General features: G+C 39.7%; 1 protein-coding gene across 3 annotated transcripts in view; it reads left to right on the top strand.

Moving 5' to 3' along the window:
* The first annotated feature begins 368 nt into the window (after positions 1–368).
* LOC144060416 (endothelin receptor type B-like) overlaps positions 369–21,032 on the top strand; it is a 26,273-nt gene continuing 5,609 nt past the window's right edge. For 2 of the 3 annotated variants that reach the window (XM_077579951.1, XM_077579950.1), the window contains exons 1-3: positions 15,322–15,891; positions 16,063–16,175; positions 19,958–20,150. In XM_077579951.1, coding sequence (XP_077436077.1) covers positions 15,547–15,891; positions 16,063–16,175; positions 19,958–20,150 — 651 coding nt within the window. In that variant the 5' untranslated portion in view covers positions 15,322–15,546. Of the gene's footprint in view, positions 450–15,060; positions 15,117–15,233; positions 15,892–16,062; positions 16,176–19,957; positions 20,151–21,032 lie in introns of those variants that run through there. The other variant, XM_077579953.1, reaches the window with a different exon arrangement.

The following is a 21,032-nucleotide window of genomic DNA, read 5'->3' as shown; positions in this document are numbered from 1 at the left end:
TTTTTCCAACACTGGGTAAAATTGGCATGTAAAATCAATTATAATTGCCCAAAGACTTCAAATCTTGAGTGCTGGCAACGGTCGCACACAGCGTTGAAATCGCTGTTTCTTTTCTATCTCTTTTTTTTCTACCAATCAGATTTTAGATTCACCACTCTATGCCTTCACAAATTAGCGGCATTTGTCTGTCCTGTGATTGGCTGAGCTAAAATGCACACGATTGATTTACAGGGTAGGATGATGTCTGACATCATCCTATAAATCCGTTTTTTTTCTTGAAAACTGGACTTAATGAGGCTCGGTGAGGCAACAGAATTGCTGGCTGACTTGTTTAAACCCGGAAGTTGATTTTTTGGGTACATTACAGAGCAGCATGTATGAGCGCTACAGCTAGCTTACGCAAACAGGCAAAAGACAGGAGATAAACTGTGTCTGCATCAGTGTCTCTGGTGAGTACAATATATTTTTATTTGATATATTGTATTGTAAAGGTCTGGAATTTTTTGAAGGTTTGGAAGATTAAAGGAAACTTTCTTGCTTTCGTAGTAATGGCATTCTATGTCTAATACGTGAAATGCCTCTGTCCCTTCTTTTAATGCTACATGCAGTGATATAGCATTTTTGTACATTATTTTGAGGGATGAAGGAGTTATTAAGAGGTGGATTAGGTCACTTAACTACCCACCACCAGCCCCTGATGGATGATATCACCAAATCAATCTGTGGTCAATTAATGAAAGTGGCATGTAGGCTAACCTGGTTTATAGATAAACTAAGCACTTCACCAACCAGAAATACTGGTAAACCAAATGGACAATATTATCTATCTCCCCACATCACAAAAGAAACAGCAAAAAATAAATAAAAAAATGTTACGGTCACGTTGTCATATAGTACATCATTATTTGTATTATTGAGTTAGCCTTTTTGTCGCTATAGAAGTGCTCCACTGTCGTTGTGAAAATGATTTAAAAACCTTCCAGAATTTTGAAATTTATATATTTTTTTAACTAATTGAATTATGTTGCAAAATGAAGGTCCACCATGTGCTCATGAAATGCTAACATTAGCCAAAAAATGTCCACCCTGTCAATGTCATTTGTATTTTTGCTTTTTGCATTGTTTACATGTAGTTAATTGATGAGGAACTGGAAACTGACCAATATTTATTTCTTAACAGAATACCATAATCAATATGAAGTTTAATGGAAAAATCAGTTTGGAAAAACTTTTTGGGGACGAAATGGAAGTCTCAAAGGCACCTTATGGTGATATTGACTCTTGAATGACTTCCTTTGTTGCACCAGGACTTACATTGCCATTGACTGACTTTGTTCTGTTTGTCCGACCACACGCAGCTGATTACACAAACTGCTGCAGTGTGATCGGACAAGCCGTCACATTTTTTGTTCCTTTCTTTTTATTTGACTAAATTAACATTTACAGTTCAACCTAGGCAAACTTCTGCACTGTACTTGATGCTTTTCTCATTAACTTGTAATGCCATCATTTTTATCACCGCTCTTTTATTGGATCCCGTTAGCTTACGCTGGTTCGTGTGTTTGACTTCCAGCACATTTGTCCGTGCCCACGTCTCCTGACCCTGAAGCGTGTGCACTCAATGTCGTACGTGACCTCTCGCTTGTTTACATGCCTCAAAGGTAAAAGGTCCACGCGAGCCAATTGACCTCGCAGGCAGGAATAGCGTTGACGTACGACAGCTGCAAAAATCATTGAGAAAATGTGCAAAGCCGTGTAATGTACATTGAATTAATGAACAACCTGGTTTGATGTGTGACCACTTATCAGTGAGCACATCATCATGGCGTTACATGTGAAGTGGTGGTGATTTGTAGTAACGCCTTTGGTGCTAAGCGCTCCGTCCTTGTCCTGCAAGACGCCTTTGCCGAGGATAATATGATGGCCACTTTCCCGGAGGGATAACATCATCTATTAAGATCATTAACATTGTACAAACCTTTGAAAGGGGAACAAACGTTTACCCCCATTAAACAGCTCGACCTTGTCCTTGATTGCGGGCTTTAAAAAGAAACCCGAAAAACATGGCCGCCCTTCATGTAGAACTTTTCAGCGCGGGGGGTTGTTTTGATCAAATATGTGGTAAATACAACAATAAATCACTGGTCTGGAGCCATTATGAAAGCATGAGCGCGCCTCAGCTTCCCAGTCTGACATTCCAGTCCCATTTTTGATATTGATCAGAGACAAGCCCGCCTCATCACCGCAGCCTGAGGGAGGATTTTCATTTTGATCACAATTTGACCCGCGCAGACAAATGAAAATGTCCTCCTATATTGATGTTTTGTCTGGGAGAGGCTGCTCGCCTTCAAGAAATAAACACCCATGAAGTCGCGGAGTATTTGTTTTGTTTTTCCCCTGCCCCATATCCCCCCCCCCCACCCCACCCCCCATTCAGTTGTGACATTTACATCACTTTCAAGCTTCATGTGGTGTATGCACAACTTGGTAAACATGCATTCGTTGCGGATGCTTCGACACCAATTGAGCCCTGTGTAGTTTCCCGCGTGAAGACGCTCCGACAGAAGGCACAGCTTGTTTGCTTGCATATTATTAGTGTTGCATTCATTAATAATTCACTACACTAATTGTTATTATCTGTTGGGTATTCGCTAACTAAGTAGAAACTGAAGCAAATGGAAGCAACAAAGACATGGTGAGAAGTGAAACTCGTTAAGTTAACGAATGTATGTTCCATCATTTTAGTGTGCAAAGAAGAAGAGAGAAACTGAGATAAATACGCATGTATTTTAAATAACCACCCAAACAATGTTACGGAGTTATGGAGGACCGAAAATGCCAAAATACAAAATAAATAAAAGTGAAAATAAAAACGGATATAAAATATAATTCAATCATTTAAAACAAAAAAAATGTATATAATTGGAAATAAATAAACAAATAACGAGATTCAAAAAATAAATATAAAAATAAATGTATAAATAAATAAAAAATAAATATATAAATAGATTGATTAATGGATGTCAATCAAGAAATACAAACCCAATAAAAAAAACTGAAAAAAACAGATAAAACTCCACCATACATTTCCATGCAAAATGGGTATTGGCGCCCACTCCCAAAACAAAACAAACCACACAAAAAACAACAAATATTTTAAAAATAAAATAAAACACTGAGGGGAAAAAAAACAGGTGAATTTGAGGATGCTGGATTTTAAGCATACGTGGGGGGGTTACTGTAGTAGAGGAGACATGTATAACCCCCCCCCCCCCCCCCCCATAAATATAGATCTTTTTTTCTTAATTGGAAGCGATGCGCAGTGTTATCGTCGCCCGTTGCCCGTCCCTGCCGTAGATAATAGTGGAGAGAAAGAAACTAGTTGGTGGAGCAGCATGAGGTTTTCCAGGTCGCCGTCGGGACCGGCCAAATTTCTCCTCCTCTTTGAGCCTCTTACTGAGACAAACAAGCCTTGCGCATACTTGAACGGTTAATGCTATCATTAGTGCTAATGTCCCCGCTCGCTGCAACATGTTTTGCTTTAAAAGATACACGTTATGCAATTTTAATTACAATTTAGAGCAGGTACCAGATGTCATAATAAAAGGTGTCTGACATTCTTCAATAAAAAAAATACACAGAGGATAAAAAATGATAGCATTCTTGATATGTACTTGTCGCACTCTGGTTCAAATCTCAATTTTGGGTTGCGGTTATTTTTTATGCAAACACCGAGTACGGCTTTTGTAACTGTGACAACCAGGGCAGCGCTAGGCTAAGGCATGCAATGAAGTGAGCACCGGTACAGTTACGTATGATTGTATTTTCCCTGGTGGAGGCAGCACTTCATCACCAAACCACAAAAATACACTTGTCAATTAATGTAGTGACATCGGCAAACAGAAATCTCCACCGTCAACCCCACCCCTTCGTCAACAACTTTGTTAGAGTATATGGTGATTATCAGAAGCTAATGCTAGTATGTGCTCCCTTTTTGGCTGTGACACAATAAGCCACCTTTCCATAATACAACACCTTTAAGGTGTGAGTAGGCTTGAAGCACTTTGGTGATAAGCCAAGTGTTTGTTGCACTGCGCTTGTCTTCACGCTTTGCAATTTTTTTTCAACTCGCTCAATATATCAGCGTTATTGGTGTGTCTTAATTAGCACAATATAGCACAATGCGAAACGCTTGAAGTGCAAAACTAGAAATTCAATGCTCCGCCCCCGCCCCCCGCATCCCCTATAATCATTAATTAAAATTGACATGTTTAAGTCCCATCCATACAATGGAACCTCAATTTATCGGACTTGAGGGAAGGGTCGTCCGTTAGTTGTTTGTCTGTTAGATCAATTTTTTTGTGGCCTAAAAACATCCAATACAGTACAAAATGATTGTAAATATAGAAGAAAAAAACAACAACTTGAAACTGCTTGAAACATTTTGAAGTTTATTCAAAACAAAAACTTAGTGCTTGGGTGGAGGATAAAGGTGTGCATCTGGTTGCGCTAATGAGCCACAATGTTAGCGCTTCCTTCACCTTCGTTATAATTAGATGCCATAGATAAGGGCTAAAATAAATAAACAAACTGTGTACTGCACCAAAAAATATTATGTTTGAGAAATGTGTACACGACTAGCACCAGAGTAAAACACAGCCATGGATATGAATAGGTAAATATGACATGTTCCTTTTGAACTTGCTAAGCTAATGTCCAAGCTTTCCATCAGGCTACCTTTGCTACCTTTTACTCTGCTCTAGTCTACTGTTAAGTCTGTTTATGACAAGAGAGCTGTGAAAATGTGACCATTCTCTGTTTTGCGAACAATTCTGGAACTAACAGACTTTGAAAAGTGCTGTATAAATGGGCAGTTTGAGTGACCGATTACTATTCCTTTGAATCCTAGGTCCATTGAATCGAGGTTCCACTGTGCTATACACTAGGACTGCCACAAATGGTTATTTGGAAGTGGGTTATGTGTGTTTTATTGTTAACGTGATGCCGTTGAGAGGTTGTGGCAAACGTCAAGTTCTGTTCTTCAGTTCTGAAATAGAACATATATGGAAACATTTTTTTAGGTTAGCTTCACTTTTAAGTATTTTTGGTGAAATGTGTCCAATCTTACGGTTGCTAACACCGGTTAGCCATGATGCTAGCCACTGTAAATGCCCCCCAAAATCGTGAATGTATAGCAGACTTTGATCCCAAGCAACATGACATTGTTTCAAGCTCAACTTTACAAATGGATTACAAAGTATTTGATAAAAAGTATATATATATATATATGCTCAGTGTGCATGTTTGTGTACGTGGGAAAGACTATGTTTATGTAGCTCCTCCTCGCACTTCAACATATTTCCTTGACCAATTGTGCTACTTTTCCTATTAAGATCGGGCTTTGGCGCCATCTTGTGGCATCGTAGTTGAGTTTTCCAGCAAGTAATGGAAGACAGGTTCCGAAAAAGAACCACAAAAGCGCAAATAGGTGTGAATGGGGAATTACGAATGTACTGACAGTATATAGTACAGCCTGTGCATGTATATGACATGTGTAGACTTCGCCGCAAGATAGATCAATAAACGTGAGCTGCTTTCTTTTCTTTTCTGCCTGTAAATGGAATATACATTCCTCTCATCTCAAGTGCAGCAGGCAGCTTGTGTCTCTGGTGCATGTTATGGATGCACAAGCCTTCACATCAGCTTTTCTATCACGCTCCCTCTCTTCCTGCCAAAATAAGCCCTATCATTTGTCTGGCTCACTCAACGCCCAGGCGGCTGAACGCAAGGAAACATGATCACACGTGCCCATGAACTTTCCCTCAACCACAGGCCTCCTTATTTTCTCATGAATTGATTTTTACATTTGAGTTGGCTGTTATTTCCTGATAGATTGCTGCTGTCTTTGAGGCGGCTGACAGAGAGCTGCAGGCGAGATTCTTATTTGGGTTGCAACTCGGAGAAATGAGAGTCCCGATCACAGCCCACACACACACGCTTGGGCTTTTACAGTGAGGGAGAAGAGAGAGGCCTTCGCTGCCATTTCCAGACTTCACAGGGTTTTCGGGCTGTAGAAATGAGACGTGACACTAAAGACGCAATCAGGGAATGGTGGCCGTGCGCGTCGTTTCCCTTTTGATCTTCCGTGTCTTTTTTGGGCCACCGAGAGAAATAATTAAGCAGGTGGCAGATGTGCTCGTCCTGAGAGGCAAAAGGGGGGGCAGGCGAGAGTGGCCCCCGCACGCTGAAAAGTGATGACACGGCAAAGTGCGACAGCTGAGATAGGGGGTCTGCTCCACCCACTCCCAATCTGTCTGGGTGGGAGCAATCAGAGGGGTAATAAATCTCTCATCCAGCATGTCCATTAAATCACATATGAGCAGGAAAATCTCCTCTTCATCCATGCATCGATGCCTCGTGGAGAAGAGGAACGCAGCAATGAGATTTTATTGGGCGAGCTGACAAATTTTAAAGAGTCCACACATGATTTTCAACTCAGGAGGCTTGTGTCAAAATAGCCGCAGGTCTTTATTTGACAGGAGCAAAACCAGACAGTGGACTTCCTCTGCTCTGACCTATCCAAGCAGTGCAGCTGCCTCCTGCAGCTAAAAAAAACTCCACTGCAACATTTGGATTCCGAGGCTGGGTTTACACTGCGGGAAGAAGTTACCACTTACCAATCTCTCTATATCTGATTTGTTAAATATTGTTGTAACATTGTCAGTTGTAAAAACATGAACACTTTCTGATCATGGTTACACAGACCAAAAACATAGCTCAAAGACATTTCTAGAAATTGTCAGTGGCTCCAGCCAAAATGAATTTTCATGTGTGATAGATGCCACAAATTCAACTTACAATTACCAAGATTGCCCCTTTTACAGTGACTTTTTTCATTTCCTGCATACAGTGTAATTATCTTGAATACATTTTCCATCTGCAATCTTATAAATGCCAAAATACGCCCACACTGCCCTAGTTCTCTTTGTAGGGGGAAAATATCGCCATACCACCTGAGTCCTTTCTGTCAAGTAAACTAGTGAAAACATTTAGATTTGACATCAAAAGATGCATGTGACACAACTTTCAACGTACCCATTCAATAAGAGTATCTCAGCATGTGGCTGACAGATTTGTTTTGTTGTGTCGGAAAACACTGATAATTCAAACGACAAATAGCACTCAGTGTTCTGTCTGTGAAAATTGCATTCATCCTAGTTAGTGGTGTAACCACCATAAAAACTGGCAGGCTGTTTACAGTAGTAATGGGAATGGATCTCCAAAAAATCAAAAACAGTCAAACTCCACTTTACTTGAGTACAAGGCAGCAAGAATTTTGAAAATCGGTTGAAAAAATGTCGCTTTTTGTGCGGAGAAAAATTACCTTTTTGAGGAATGTTTTCGTGTGATATCGCCTTTAGAAAGTCTGGTAAATTTGGTAGATTTTCATGCATGCCAGATCCACCACACCAGCATCTATCGAAACTCAGACACAATCTGCTTCTTCCTCTGGTCGTTGAATCGGTGGAGGCTGGTGTCTGTGGATCTCATTCTGCTTCGTCTGTCCTTCCTTCCTTTCTTCAGTCTCTCCTTTGGTCTCTTGAGGTCTCCCTGATTTGTTGGAATTTAGATGTCTCTGGGGTTGGTGGCCTGGTGGGTGGTGTCTGGTCGGTGCTGGATTTCACTTTCCTTTCTTTTCTTTGGTCCTTCCTCGGGTCTCCTGACGGCCTCACGACTCTGGCTGGAAGTGTTCGTGTTTAGGTGAACGGTATGGGATTTTTTAATAGGTTTTAGGTGAACTAATGAATACACACACACACACTCGCACGCACGCACACACACAAACTCACCCACATACAAAAAAAAAAAAAAAAGGAGAGCAATGATGATATGTCAAATCGGTAAAATTACAGAATGAACAATACTGAGCTCTCCAGAAGATAAAAAAAAAGAAAGTCTGGTAAAAACAAAAAACACATTAGAGTACAGACGCTCCCCACCTTACGAACGAGTTACGTTCCGGACGATCGTTCGTAAGGTGAATTTGTTCGTAAGTTGCTTCAGTGCTATTTTTTGTGTTATAATTTATGTTTAAAGCCTATATAAGTATATTGAAGGTTTATATAAGTATGTTTAAGGCTTGTACAAGTAACCTGCATTGGTTTGTACTGAAAAAAACTTTTAATAAAATGGAGAGAATACATACAGTACTGTACTGTACTACGTATGTTAGAGAGAGAGCGAAAGACACACACACAGTATGTACATGTACGTAATAAGATAAATAAAATGAAGTTTAACTTACTTTTGGAAGATGTACTCGATGCTTAAGGAGATGATGGAGGAGGAGGAAGAGGAGGATTTTATATCATGAGAGATTCTTCGTCGTCGCTGGAATCGGCTTCAAAAGTCATTTCCTGCTTCATGGGGACCGGCGTTTTTTCCTCCTCCTCCTCGCCACGCTGCTCAGCCTCCAATGAGCTCTCACAGCGCCAAGCGTCGGTATTAGCGGCGGAAAGAAGCACTACGCGCAATACAAAATCTAACGTACAGCATTTCTTTCCGAACATTTTTCAACATACTGTACGCGCAGAAATGTTCGTATGTACCGTTGTTCGTAACTCGAATGTTCGTAAGTAGGGGAGCGTCTGTAAATGGTATAACTTGATTACTTCTCAACATTCTCTTTGATTCTTTTGTTTCATTATCTATTCAGAGAACCCCTTTTCCCCGATTGGCTGACAAATTTCCGTTAAAACTATCCACCAATTTGAAGTCAAATTAACAACAGAACTTTATTGATAGCTGTAAAGACCCTCAACAAAGCAAAGTACAGATGCTAAAAATACAAATCACTCGTTAGTATGAAGAACATGAATGTCAGGCTAGAATTTGCCAAAAACTGCAGGGTCAATCTTAAAAAATATATATTGAAAAAAGTTTTATGGATGGATGAGACTAACCGTTACCAAAGTGATGGAACAGCTTAAGTCTGGAGAAAGAAGGGATCTGTGCATCATCCCAAACTTTCAAGCCCATCTGTGAACCTTAGTGGGGATAATGTGGGCTTGTATGATTTCGTCTCAGACTGGCTCACTAATCTTCATTGATGTAACTCATGACAGAAGCAGCAAAATGTACGTTTAAAATCTACAGAAGAAAACCTCATCTGCCAAGTGAAAGAAAAATGTCAACAAACTGATTGGCAAATCCTTCACGATGCAGCAAGATAATGAGGAGTTCATCAGGGGCAAGAAGTGTAAGTTTTTGACTGAACCTTATAGAGCACACATTTTAATGACTGAACAGGAGCATGAATGCAATAAACAAATAATGAAAGAGGCTATCGAGAAAATCCTGCAAAAATGTGACAAGAGAAGAATGCAAAAGTTCCACACAGCCGTAGTGCCGTTACTGCAAGCAAAGGATTTGCAACCAAATCTGAAGTCTTATTCACTTTCATCTATTTTAAGTCTGAATCAAAGATTAAAAAACATAAATCTGTTTCAGTGCTTTTGCTGACCTAAAAATATTGTTTCATTACAAAAAAAAGGCTATCTCGTAAGTTGTGTATCCAGTCCGGTTGTAAATAGCTGGAAATATAGCAGGACGGATAATTTCATATTCAACTTTTGAGGTATTTTGACATCTTTTGTTTCAGAAATACAGGAATTGGCCTCGTTGTTCCAATACTTTTGACGGGCAGCCTATTTCTTTGCGGTTACAGTACTTAGTAGTGTTTGAATGTTATAGCATAGCAGGTGCGTGTCCAATCACTTTCTAGACATTCCTTCTACTTTTGACACACTCCTTGTGAGTTATTTTGGTTGATGTCACAAGACGAACAGGGCATAAGTTGTAAGGATCAGGGAGAAAGCGAGGAGCGCCGTGATCACGTTCTCTTGCACTGTCAACACAGAAAGCAACACTGATGTATGCACGGAAGATCTCTTCCCACATCTTCTGCCTCGGCTGCTGCGGGACGCTTGCCGAGGCTTTCATTGAAAATGAATGACTGCCAGCTGCTTCTGTCGCTTGTCAGTGTTTGCATGTGCGGTAAACATTGTGGGGGGGGGGCATTAATTTATGCGGCTGAGTGTGATATTCTTCAGGGGGCGTTGTGGTATTTAAACATGTATTGAGGTTGTGGAACTGGAACTGACAGAAGGTCTGAGGGTTCCAAAAGTTACCACTTTTGGAGTTTGACATAACGCGCAAGTCTTCAGTTGCACCTCTGTGGACCTCATTTCAGCACAATAAAATTTTTTAACTATCCACTGGATTTTGCTATGCAGTAGCGGACTCACATTTGTGTTCAAGTAGGCCTACATCTGTCCAGCATTAGCTAGTGTTTCAGTGCCATTATAATCGTCCGTAGTCATGTGTTGCTAGCCATGTGTCTTGTTTTTTTTTCACATACTGCCATACACTCAGACTATTCTCGAACACGGCCATTTATAATGCGCTGAGATTATGAGCGTGCACAATCATGATAAATAGTCGCCAAGAACGGATATCCAGCTTAAACAAAACATCCGTGCTAGCAAAATGAAGCTAGCATCAGCACTGCAAACCATCCGACGTTAGCTACGGCTGCTACATTGGTAGCATAACATTCGTAATGGAGCATTTCTATAACACTAAATGTTATCGGTTTGAAGTTTTAATATCAGCAGCTATCTTAAGTGTAGTCTTGGACGAACATGCTTATTAGTTTTAGTCAAGTTTTAGTCATTCCTATATGCGATTCCTGGGTGACGACAAAACTGCAGTCCAGTGCTGCTCTCCAACGCCCAACTAGCGCTCTTTTTACGATCTTTTTACTGTTGTGATAAGCATAGTCACAAAGAACCCAAATCTAGCTTCAATAAAATATCAGTGCTACAATGCTAAGCTAGCATTAGCACTGCGAACAAGCCGCCCACTTCGGCGGCTACATTGGTAGCATGACTTATTCGTAATGGAGTGTTTCCATAACACTAAATGTTATCCGTTTGAGGTTTTAATATCAGCAGCCATCTTAAGTCTAGTCTTAGAGGAAAATGTTTTTTAGTCATGTTTTAGTTATTTCTACGTGATTCCTTGGCGAAGACAAATCTGCAGTCTCTCAGGCTTGCTGGCCACCTCTGGCTCCAGTGTTGCTCTCTGTTGATCCTTTCTGGGTGCAAAGATCACCATTTTCTGTTTGACTGAGTGGAAGATCTCTAGGAACTCACTGGTCTGCTCTGTCCTACTCTACGGTTGCAAGTCATGGACACTCATTCGAAAGGAACTGTCTGACATGGGCACTCGCAAGTCAGACTCTAGAGAGACTTATTTTTTTTTAGACTTGAAACTCGACTTAGACCACTAAAGACTCGAGACTTGACTCCGATTTTCCATTGGGACTCGTGAACATTAAATCAAGAGTCTTAAGAGGATAAGCGGTTCAGAAAATGTTTGGACGGACTTAAGACTTGACTTGGAACCTATAAGGACTTGGACTTGACTTGGACTTGTTGGTCAAAGACTAGACTTGACTTGGACTTAGCCTTAGACCTCTTAGAACTGCCTCCGGAATATACTCGGCATCTTATGGTACGACTTCACCACCACCGAGGCAGTGTACATCAAGGCCGGAAGTCCAGAATCGGTCTCAAAAACATTCAGGCACACTATCCCCATATCAGAGATGGAATTGCACTCCAACTCGTTAGACATGTAGACATCCAGGCAGCCTCTCCCAAGATCCTCCTCCCAGCTGGCGACACCCCTGGGGGTTTCCCAGGTTGTGGCTTTTTCCCGCCTCCTGTCCACCTTCATCCACCAGGCACAAGAACGGACTTTCTATCGGGGTCTGGCTGACTTTATGTGATAGTTTTAGTCATGATTTATTGGACAAAAACTCAAAAAGGTTTTAGTCTAGTCTTCCTGCTCAATTCCAGGCATGGGTCCTTGAGACTTTTTCATCCTGTAATGACAGACATGTCCACCCAATTATGTGTCGTTCTCTGAAACTGGTGTAATTTTCGTACTCAATCAGTCGGCCACGCTTAACGCCTCTGACAAGTGCGTCTTTCTCCTTCCTTGATGTTGTCATGTTGGGGCAGGGACCGAGCGTGTTCGTCCCATATTAGAACATGTTGAACAATGCAAACAAAATCATGTCAATCCGCCGAAGCGTTGACCCAGTAAACAGCGGACGTTTTTGTAGTCGGCTGAGCGTGACAGCTCGAACCAGCGACATAATGAGAGTCAGACAAGAGCATGAACATGGACATGTTGCCTTCCTTGTTTTCAATGTTGAACAAGCTAAACCGGAGAGCAAAGACGGAGGATGCCTCTTTAGGGCCATCATGCAGCCGACGTCATAAATGTGCTTAAAACACAAACAAGAGAGATTTAAGTGGAACCATTCAGGTCAATGATAAAAACACTTTAAAGGCCTAATGTGGAATCACAGGGGATTGTTTTATTTTTCTTTATTACTCTTACAGACAGGAAAATGTTCCTCGCAGCTTTGTTTCTTTTCTCCTTTTTTTTTATAGGCCATGAAGTGTCTTGGCACTCTCCTGTGACCTATATAGAGAAACACTCGCAATAACATTGTATGTCAGCCGCCTAACTCAGAACACTCTTCATACGCTCGTGCAGTCAACTCAAGCAATTCTTCTGCCTTAATCGCTTGTTTTTGTGGAAGCGCGCCAATACATTCCTTGCCAAGGTCATTCCTCGCCGGCCGAGTACAAGTAGGAGTTTTCAAAAGGGAGCCGGGATGCAATTAACAATGGAATGTTTCTGTTCACTGCGCGTCTATTGTACCTCCGGGCGCTGTAGCTTGTCTGCCGTGGTAGAGCCGGCAAGCTTCTGTGTGCACTCGCCCACCACAACATTAGGTACACCTTGCACAAATTGACACTTTTGGAATTATGCTCTGTTATGACAATTAAACTGGCAAACACTTGTTGACGAGTGGGGGGTTGGGTTGGGGGGGGGGGGGGTGCTGATAATGTTCATTTTTGGCATATATGCCTAGCCTGTGTGGCCCAAATGGTCCACGGACCGGTGATTGGAGACTAATGGTATAGCTACTGTATGTAAAGAACGGCCAAAATATTAGGTACACGTAAAATCCAGTGCTATTCAATAAAATAGCTGTAACAAAATTTCTGTCCTTTCAAAAATAACAAGATAAGTATGATATTAATGCTTCAAAGTTGAATGCAGTAAAATGGAGTGGGTTATTGATCCAGAAACACGCTTGAGGACGACCTTCTCCAGCTATTTGCAGTTAGTTACTTGGAAAATGTTAGTTACTGAGTAAATACATTTTATAGAGGAAATGCTCATGTTTAAACTTTTTTATTTTGTCATAAAAAACCTGACTTGTAAAGAAAACAATGTTAATCAATAACTGTTATTACAGACAAAAAGATACATTTTTAATCTCGCAAACCCCGCAGTCATAATACTGATGTATAGGATTGTTGCTTTACATAACAGGCTTGCATAGTTTCAAACTTTCCACCAGTCACACGGCCAAGGAATTATGTGCAGCTATTTTTTTGTTGTGAACAAAAGAAGCCGTAAATAAAATAGCACATTTAAGACTGCAACACATTGATTTTGGCATTGTGTCTTCCATGGATCTGTGTGTCCGCCTTAAAACAATCCTAATTGACATTTTAATTACCGCCCCCAACAGAGGAAGTTCGAGTCGATCTTATACAGACAGACGGCTTGCATCAGAGCTGTAGCCTGCGGTGTGCTTCCATTCACTTCAAAGACAAACATTTTATAAGGTTTTCAGGATGTCACAGCTGGTCAAAAGGCTATTACGTGAAATTGTTTCATCACACCATACAGTGTGGTGCCTTAGGATATGGAAATGCAGCAAATGACTTTTATAAAAAAATAAAAAAATAATTAAAGATGCGAACTGTCGCTCAGCCAATTTTGACAAGAGCAAAACATTAGAGATACTTAATTAGCAATTACAGTAAACTTTTCAAGATGGTGTTGTGTTGATATTGGTAGTGGTGGCAACAGTTTGGGACCGGGATAAAAAATAAATAAATAAATGGCCCCAGCGACGAGTCAAGTCAGACTCATTCACTGCCATTGACGGCTATAAACATCAAAAATTCATTTGAACTATTTCTCTTAGTTTAACATTTTTCTCCACTTTTGTTAACAAGAGTATGAAAACCTAGACATTTTTTTTAAAAATAATATATTTATTTATTTTTTAAAGAAAATATTCTTAAAAATTAGGGGCGTCAGGCGATTAAAATTTGCAATTGTAATTAATCACATGACTTCAATAGTTAACTCACGATTAATCACAAATATCTGCTATCATTTCCTTCTAGGTTTTCATAGTCTTGGTAACAAAAAGTGAAAAAAAAGCGAAACTAATAGAAATAGTGAAATAAATTTTTGACGTCTATAGCCGTCAATGGCAGTGAATGAGTTAAAATAACAAACCAAGGCATTTATGTCCATGTACGCTAAGGTTTATTTTGAAGTTCGCTTTCTCACCGCATTTTAACGTCATCCATAGTCTTCCCGATGGTGTACAACCACGGACGTCTTTTCTGCTTTACACCGAGAATGCCATTAATGCTCGCTTCTTTTATTATTTACAGAAATATTTTTAATTCCTTGGTCCGCTATACCTTACTTAATCATCCGCTGCCATTTTTCCTGACTACCATATGTGCCTGTCATCATTTATTCACAAAAGCTGTTTCCGTGCACAAAATTCACGCTGAAAAATCCACACCCTGCAAGCGTAATTTTTTTAGGAGAGAATTTTAGGTCTTTTTTATTTTTTATTTCTAGCATTTCCATTCACGTTTACTTTCACAATTCTTGAGAAAAAAATAGTGGATGAAAACCCATTTTCTGTTCCATGTAACATTTGACATTTTAGCTGATCTAACCTCTTCAAGCAGTTCCAAACCGCCTGTTTGGTATGCAGCAGAGTTCAAATGCCAGCGTTTACACTTGGATCAAAACAAAGGAAATGAGCCTGTCAAGTGTGAAGGCACCCTCAGTTCACAAATTTTGCATTTCCAGATCCCTGCGTGAGATGTGGTTGAGCGGATCCACTCTCGCCAGATGACAATGTTCCCGTAAGCTGTTGTCGTCCTGAGAGACGCCGTTTTTCCACTTAAGTCCAGCACACCTGCAGAAAGCCATAACATGATCTCACTCTTAACAACAGACACTTGAACGCCGTCCTTTTGTAGGTGGTAATTACAGTCAGCGCCGACAGACTGATGAATAATGACGACAGCGGCATCTTCGTCTATAAAACCTTCCAGCGGCCGAGCGGCAGTATTTACTGCAGGCACGCGCGAGGCAACTTTACTAGCAGCCCAAGTCCGATCAAAAGGTAAGCTGGGACAATTCATTTTCTAATTGCCTTTTGATCACTGCATCAAGTTACTTTGCTGCCAAACTCCCAGCAGCTCTGATGCTAATTACTCTCGTTCCTAACCCAGAGCTGGCAAACGCATCCGAAGGCCGTTTTTGAAAAAAAAAAAAAAAAAAACGCAGACAATGTGGGCCGTCGCTCTGCTTCTTTGTCTGGGAAATGTTCTCATTAGCAGCGAAGCCGCCGAGCGGCGTTCCCAAATCTCCGAGATGGACAACCACAGATCCAACATCTCTGCCAGACCCCCTCCTATGTGCGCCCGCTCGGCAAGAATCCGGGATCCTTTCAAGTATCTCTTTGCAGCCATCTCCATTGTGTTTTTTGTGCTGGGAATTGTGGGAAATTCAGCACTGCTGAGGATCATTCACAGGAACAAATGCATGAGGAGCGGCGTCGACTTCCTGATTGCGAGCCTGGCTTCGGGAGACCTTCTGCACATTGTGGTCGGCATCCCAGTCAACACCTACAGGGTGAGTTATTTGCCTCACGACGTGTAATTACAAGGCCGTCTTAACGCGACGCTTTATCGGCCTTCTTCACACACGTTCTATTCATTTCAGGCTTATCTGAAATTGATTGTTATTACAGCCAACACATTTTGTGTGTGTGTTTTTCCCTCCCCCTTTGCCTCCCACGTGTAGCTCATGGCGAAAGATTGGCCCTTTGGCTCAGGTGTGTGCAAGCTGGTGCCCTTCATCCAGAAAAGCTCGGTTGGAGTTATCGTGTTGAGTCTGTGCGCTCTGAGTGTTGACAGGTAAGGAGATGAGAATTTGCTGACTCAACTGAATGTGTTAAAAATAAAAATAAAAAGAGAGAAGAAAATAACATTTTAAAATTCCATTATACATAATTAAATCCATTTTTGTTAGAGGCAGTGGTTAGCCTATTCGCTCCAGAGAAAATGGCGTCCTTCTGGGCCCCCTGCCGCCCCTGCGCACCACATATGTAAGACAGGCACAGTCCATCGCGTCCGCTCGCAGCATCAATCATTTAACAGCAACAAGCAGACGTCGCATAACTCATCTTTTCTTTAACTTTTTGTTCATCCAAGTTCATTCTTTTTACTATGTCAGTAAATAACGCTCCAATGAGTGCAACTATTGCTGGGCGATATTGGCTTCTAATAAAAATCCTGCTTTTTTCACCAACATTTCCATCCCTGATTCTAATAAATTGTTTTGCCTTTCTATAAAAAGAAAATGACAATTACATTATTCAAAATTTGGATAAAATGGCCCCTTAAGCAAATCCCTTAATACTGTAAATCTTAAGGAATTTGTATGAGTCAAAAAGTTGCCTTTGAGACTTCTCCAGTTCTCCACAAAAAGTTGCGATTTTCTTTTGAACGTCAGATTCAGTGTATTAAGCAGACATTAATTAAGTGGTTAAAAATGCATATTGATCACGCTCCCACTTAATCTTATTTTTGAACTCGTCGCTCCATTTTCCCCTCCATTATTTCCCCCATTTTTGTATTTGGAGCTGGTTCTCAATTTTTTTCTAAGTCAACCAATCTTCAAAATACAGTATTTTCAAAGTGCTAGCTGCGCCAAAAAGTCCCACAGAACCACACGCGGGCTACCAGGGGTCGAAATCCCCCATTGAAATGAATGGCGGGCGACCAGGGGTCAAAATTCCCCCATAGGAATGAATGGTGGGCGACCAGGGGTCGAAATCCCCCTTTGAAATGAATGGCAATTATTCTTATTTTTTTTTAATAAATAATAAATAATATTTTTTTAAAGTTGCCTTTTTTAAATGAGGGAAAATAAATACTATTTTAAAATTAAGGGAAAATGAATACTATTTAAAAAATGAATAAATAGTAAATCATATTTTTTTTAAATTGGCATTTTGAAAATTTAAAAAAGGGGAAAAATAAATATTTCAAAAATAAATAATATTTCAAAAATATGGGGAAAAATGGACATAAGCATTTCAATAAATTAACCCCAAGGAATCCCTTTGAGATTTATATCCCTGTTTGATGGCGTACTTAGGTATATAAAAGTATTTCTAGCCTTAATTTATTATTCAGCCGTGCTAAGTTCATTTTGTGCTGTTTAGCGAACTTCCGTATCACACCACCGGAAGTAGTCAGGTCAAAAGCAATACAATACATTGTGACTTGAGGGGAATAAACATCAGTGAAGTGTGTAATTGATTTGGACAAACTATAGAACAGATTGTATGTAGTTTATCTCAACAGCTGCTACCACTATTGAAGTGGATCAGAGTGTGTATGAATGACTGCTTATGCAATGTATAAACGGGCACCAATTTTGGCAATGTTCAGTACCGTTAGCTCTGTGATTGCATTCCTCTGGGCTCTTAACAATAATTCTGACAATCGTGTTTTTATTTGCACAAGTTTTTCCTTCCATGCCAATCACTTTGGTTTTTAACAGTTTTTAAACTGCTTGGCAGCAGACTGTTTGTTGCTCATTGTCTGACGCTGCGAACCCGAACCAATTCCAAATGACTGACGAAAGTGAGCCGCCGCCATGTCTTCAGAGTAAAGCGTATGGGCCGGCATTTTACGGAAGCTGCTAAGAAGGGATGTTTTTTTCCTTTATTCTTTTGTTTTCATCACAATTACATCAAAATTAAAGTATTTATTGATGAAATCAATTAATTGCCCAGCCTTAGGTGCAGCTAAGAAAACATATTTTTTTAAGTTTTTGGATGAAATTGTTTGAACGTCTGCTTTTGGCTTTCAACTTTTCCCTGTTTGCTGACATTACTTTAAATTTCGTAAAGAGCTGTTTTTAACCAGTATATTAATATCAAACCTATAAACTTGAACTTTTTACAAGAGAGGTTTATATTTGAGAACCTCAAGAAAATACAAAAAGCATGCTACTAAACCCACATTGACGTGCTAACCTAGGGTCGTTTTTTTTATAGAATGAAAAAAGAAGCTGCATTAGAGGGGGACAAAAGGAAAATGTATATCTAATCTAAACAGTCTATATATCAATCATGTCAATTAGGGGTGTGAATTGCCACGTACCTGGCGATTCGATTCGTATCACGATTCATAGGTCATGATTCGATTAGATACCGATTAAATCATGATAGTCGATTAGTGCGATTTAAAAAAAAAAAATAAAAAATTTCAAAATTTGGAAAATACTAATCAGTAGTGATAAATAAATGAAGCTTCATGAAACACTTGTGATATTGTTTGACTCTTCTAAGATGGCACTCGTGGTTTAAAAGCTAACCTCAAGTAAGATGTTTTGTTGAATATTTCCATCAAAAATGGATGTTTAAAATTTGATTTGGCCACATATTGGTTTAAATGGGCCAGCTAGCAAGCTAGCTAAACAGCTAACCAGACAGACAGACAGACAAATGAAGCTTTATGAAGCACATGTGATATTTTTTTACTCTTCTAAGATGGCACTCGTGGTTTAAAAGCTAACCTCAAGTAAGATGTTTTGTTGAATATTTCCATCAAAAATGGATGTTTAAAATTCGATTTGGCCGCATATTGAATCGATACGAGAATTGTGCGCAGTAAAATCGCGATATATCGCTGAAATGATTTTTTTAACCCCCCTAATGTCAATTGTATATGAATGTGTGTGTGTGTGTATGGTATATGCTAAATATTAGCTGACCATCTGACATTGTTGACATTGACATATTAGTCGACTCACCCGATTATGACTTTGCAAACTACAAACTACACAACACTGAATCATTGTGGTGTTTTTTTATAGATATTCCGCACAGCCGCTGATGTACTTTCAACCTCAACATTATTGATTGGATATATTATAGTGTATCAAATTGGTAGACTAAAATCCCTGTTGAAGACGGATGAACCTCATTTCATTTCTTTTCACTCTTAAGTTGTGAAGGTCATATCCAAAACATGAAACTAATAAAACATATCTTAGGTCTTCAATGTCACAGGAGCGCTTCAACTGTATGGCTTTAATAAGCACTGAAAAATAATTTCTTACAGTGGAGGTAAAAAAGTGGGGGGGAAATTGTTGGCGTGTTTTGTGACGAGAAAAGGTATCATTGGGGAAAATGAATCTAATTTGGTTGGTTTGATATATAAAAAAATAATAATTCTGTTTACATATTCAAACGATTTTCCCTTTTTCATAATATACATCAGTATAATGAGTCACCACTATTAGTGGGGAATAGGACCGAGCCCTGCTTTATATAGCAACAATCTGTAAGTAATTGATGATCACACAAAAAGGTTTGTAATTCATCTATACTGTAAAATTTGCTATAACATAGCAACAAAACACTATTTTCTATTAGACAAAGCTATGGCCTGAATAAATGAAGCTCCTCCTTTCATTTCAAGGTCACTGCTTGGCCTCAAGACCCCACCAAGTTGCAATATCAACAATATTAATTGAAACAATATATATTTTTTTGTATTAGACATGGCTTTGCCCTGAGCACAAAAATAGTAAATAGGTGAAACTTTCAGTGAGTAACGGAAATGTTCGCTGAACATGTTGGCATATTTTGTACAACATTACACTTCCATGCGTGTTGTAGGTGCCTCGCAGTGGTATCTCGGCAACGCCTGAAAGGAACCCGAGTGTGCGTGTGGTCGTCTCTCATATGGCTGGTCTCCATTACGCTGGCCATACCTGAACTTGTTGGCTTCGGCGTGATAAATGTGGACTACAAAGAGCGACATCTGAGGATTTGTCTGCTCCATCCAGTGCAGACCACACCGTTTATGCAGGTGACCTGATGCAACCCGCCAGTAACAACCTGGCTTTGATGTGACTTCACAGTCCATCGACGGAGTACACTACTGTGCAAATCACCGGCTTTGTTAATTTAATGGCAGCTTTCACAGCAGGTATTTTGTAAACAGTAATACAGTAAATCATACGGCCAAAAAACGACATGAATAATTATGTTTTAGTGTTGAAGTCGCATTCAAATGAAGCATCCGTTTCACTTTTTTAAATAACACAGGAAGGCAATTATATTTATATTTATTGTGCTTTGTTTTCATCTAAACAGTAACATTAGCACTCATGTTATAATACGTTTTGGATTTTTCATTGTATTTTCATTTTTACTTTTGTTTTTTTAAATTCACTTAATTAATTAATAATGATAATAATAATTAATAATTTAATAAGGGTTTAGAGTGGGTTTGTTAATTTTGACCCCCCCCCCCCACTCCAAAATTCTTTGTTTTATATTTGCTTAATTTTTTTTTTTGCTTTTTTAAATGGGAAGTCAACCCAAGATTTTTTCTCAAAAATATGTTCTATGCACCCTCACTAGTTTAAACACAGCATTGTGATTAATATTGCATTTGTGGTATACAAATAAAGCAACAAAATCCACCCATTTTTATCCATCTCAGGGGGCAATCATTTTGCCACTCAGAAATTAATCACAATTGCGCAGGGCTCAGATAACGACCAATCACGGCTCACCTGTTTTCTGAGTTTAGTAATGTGATATTCGCAAGCTGAGCCGTGATTGGTTGTTACCTGAGCCCTGTGCAAATATGACAGCAAGTGACAAAATGGCCGCTCCCTGAGATGGATTTAAAAAAAAAAAAACTAGTGGATTTTGCTGCTTTACTAATATTAATCAGAATGTT

Source organism: Vanacampus margaritifer, chromosome 11 (genome assembly GCF_051991255.1).
Source record: "Vanacampus margaritifer isolate UIUO_Vmar chromosome 11, RoL_Vmar_1.0, whole genome shotgun sequence".
NCBI lineage: Eukaryota > Metazoa > Chordata > Actinopteri > Syngnathiformes > Syngnathidae > Vanacampus > Vanacampus margaritifer.
The sequence above is the reverse complement of the archived record's forward strand: the minus strand, read 5'-3'. Positions and strand labels throughout refer to the sequence as shown.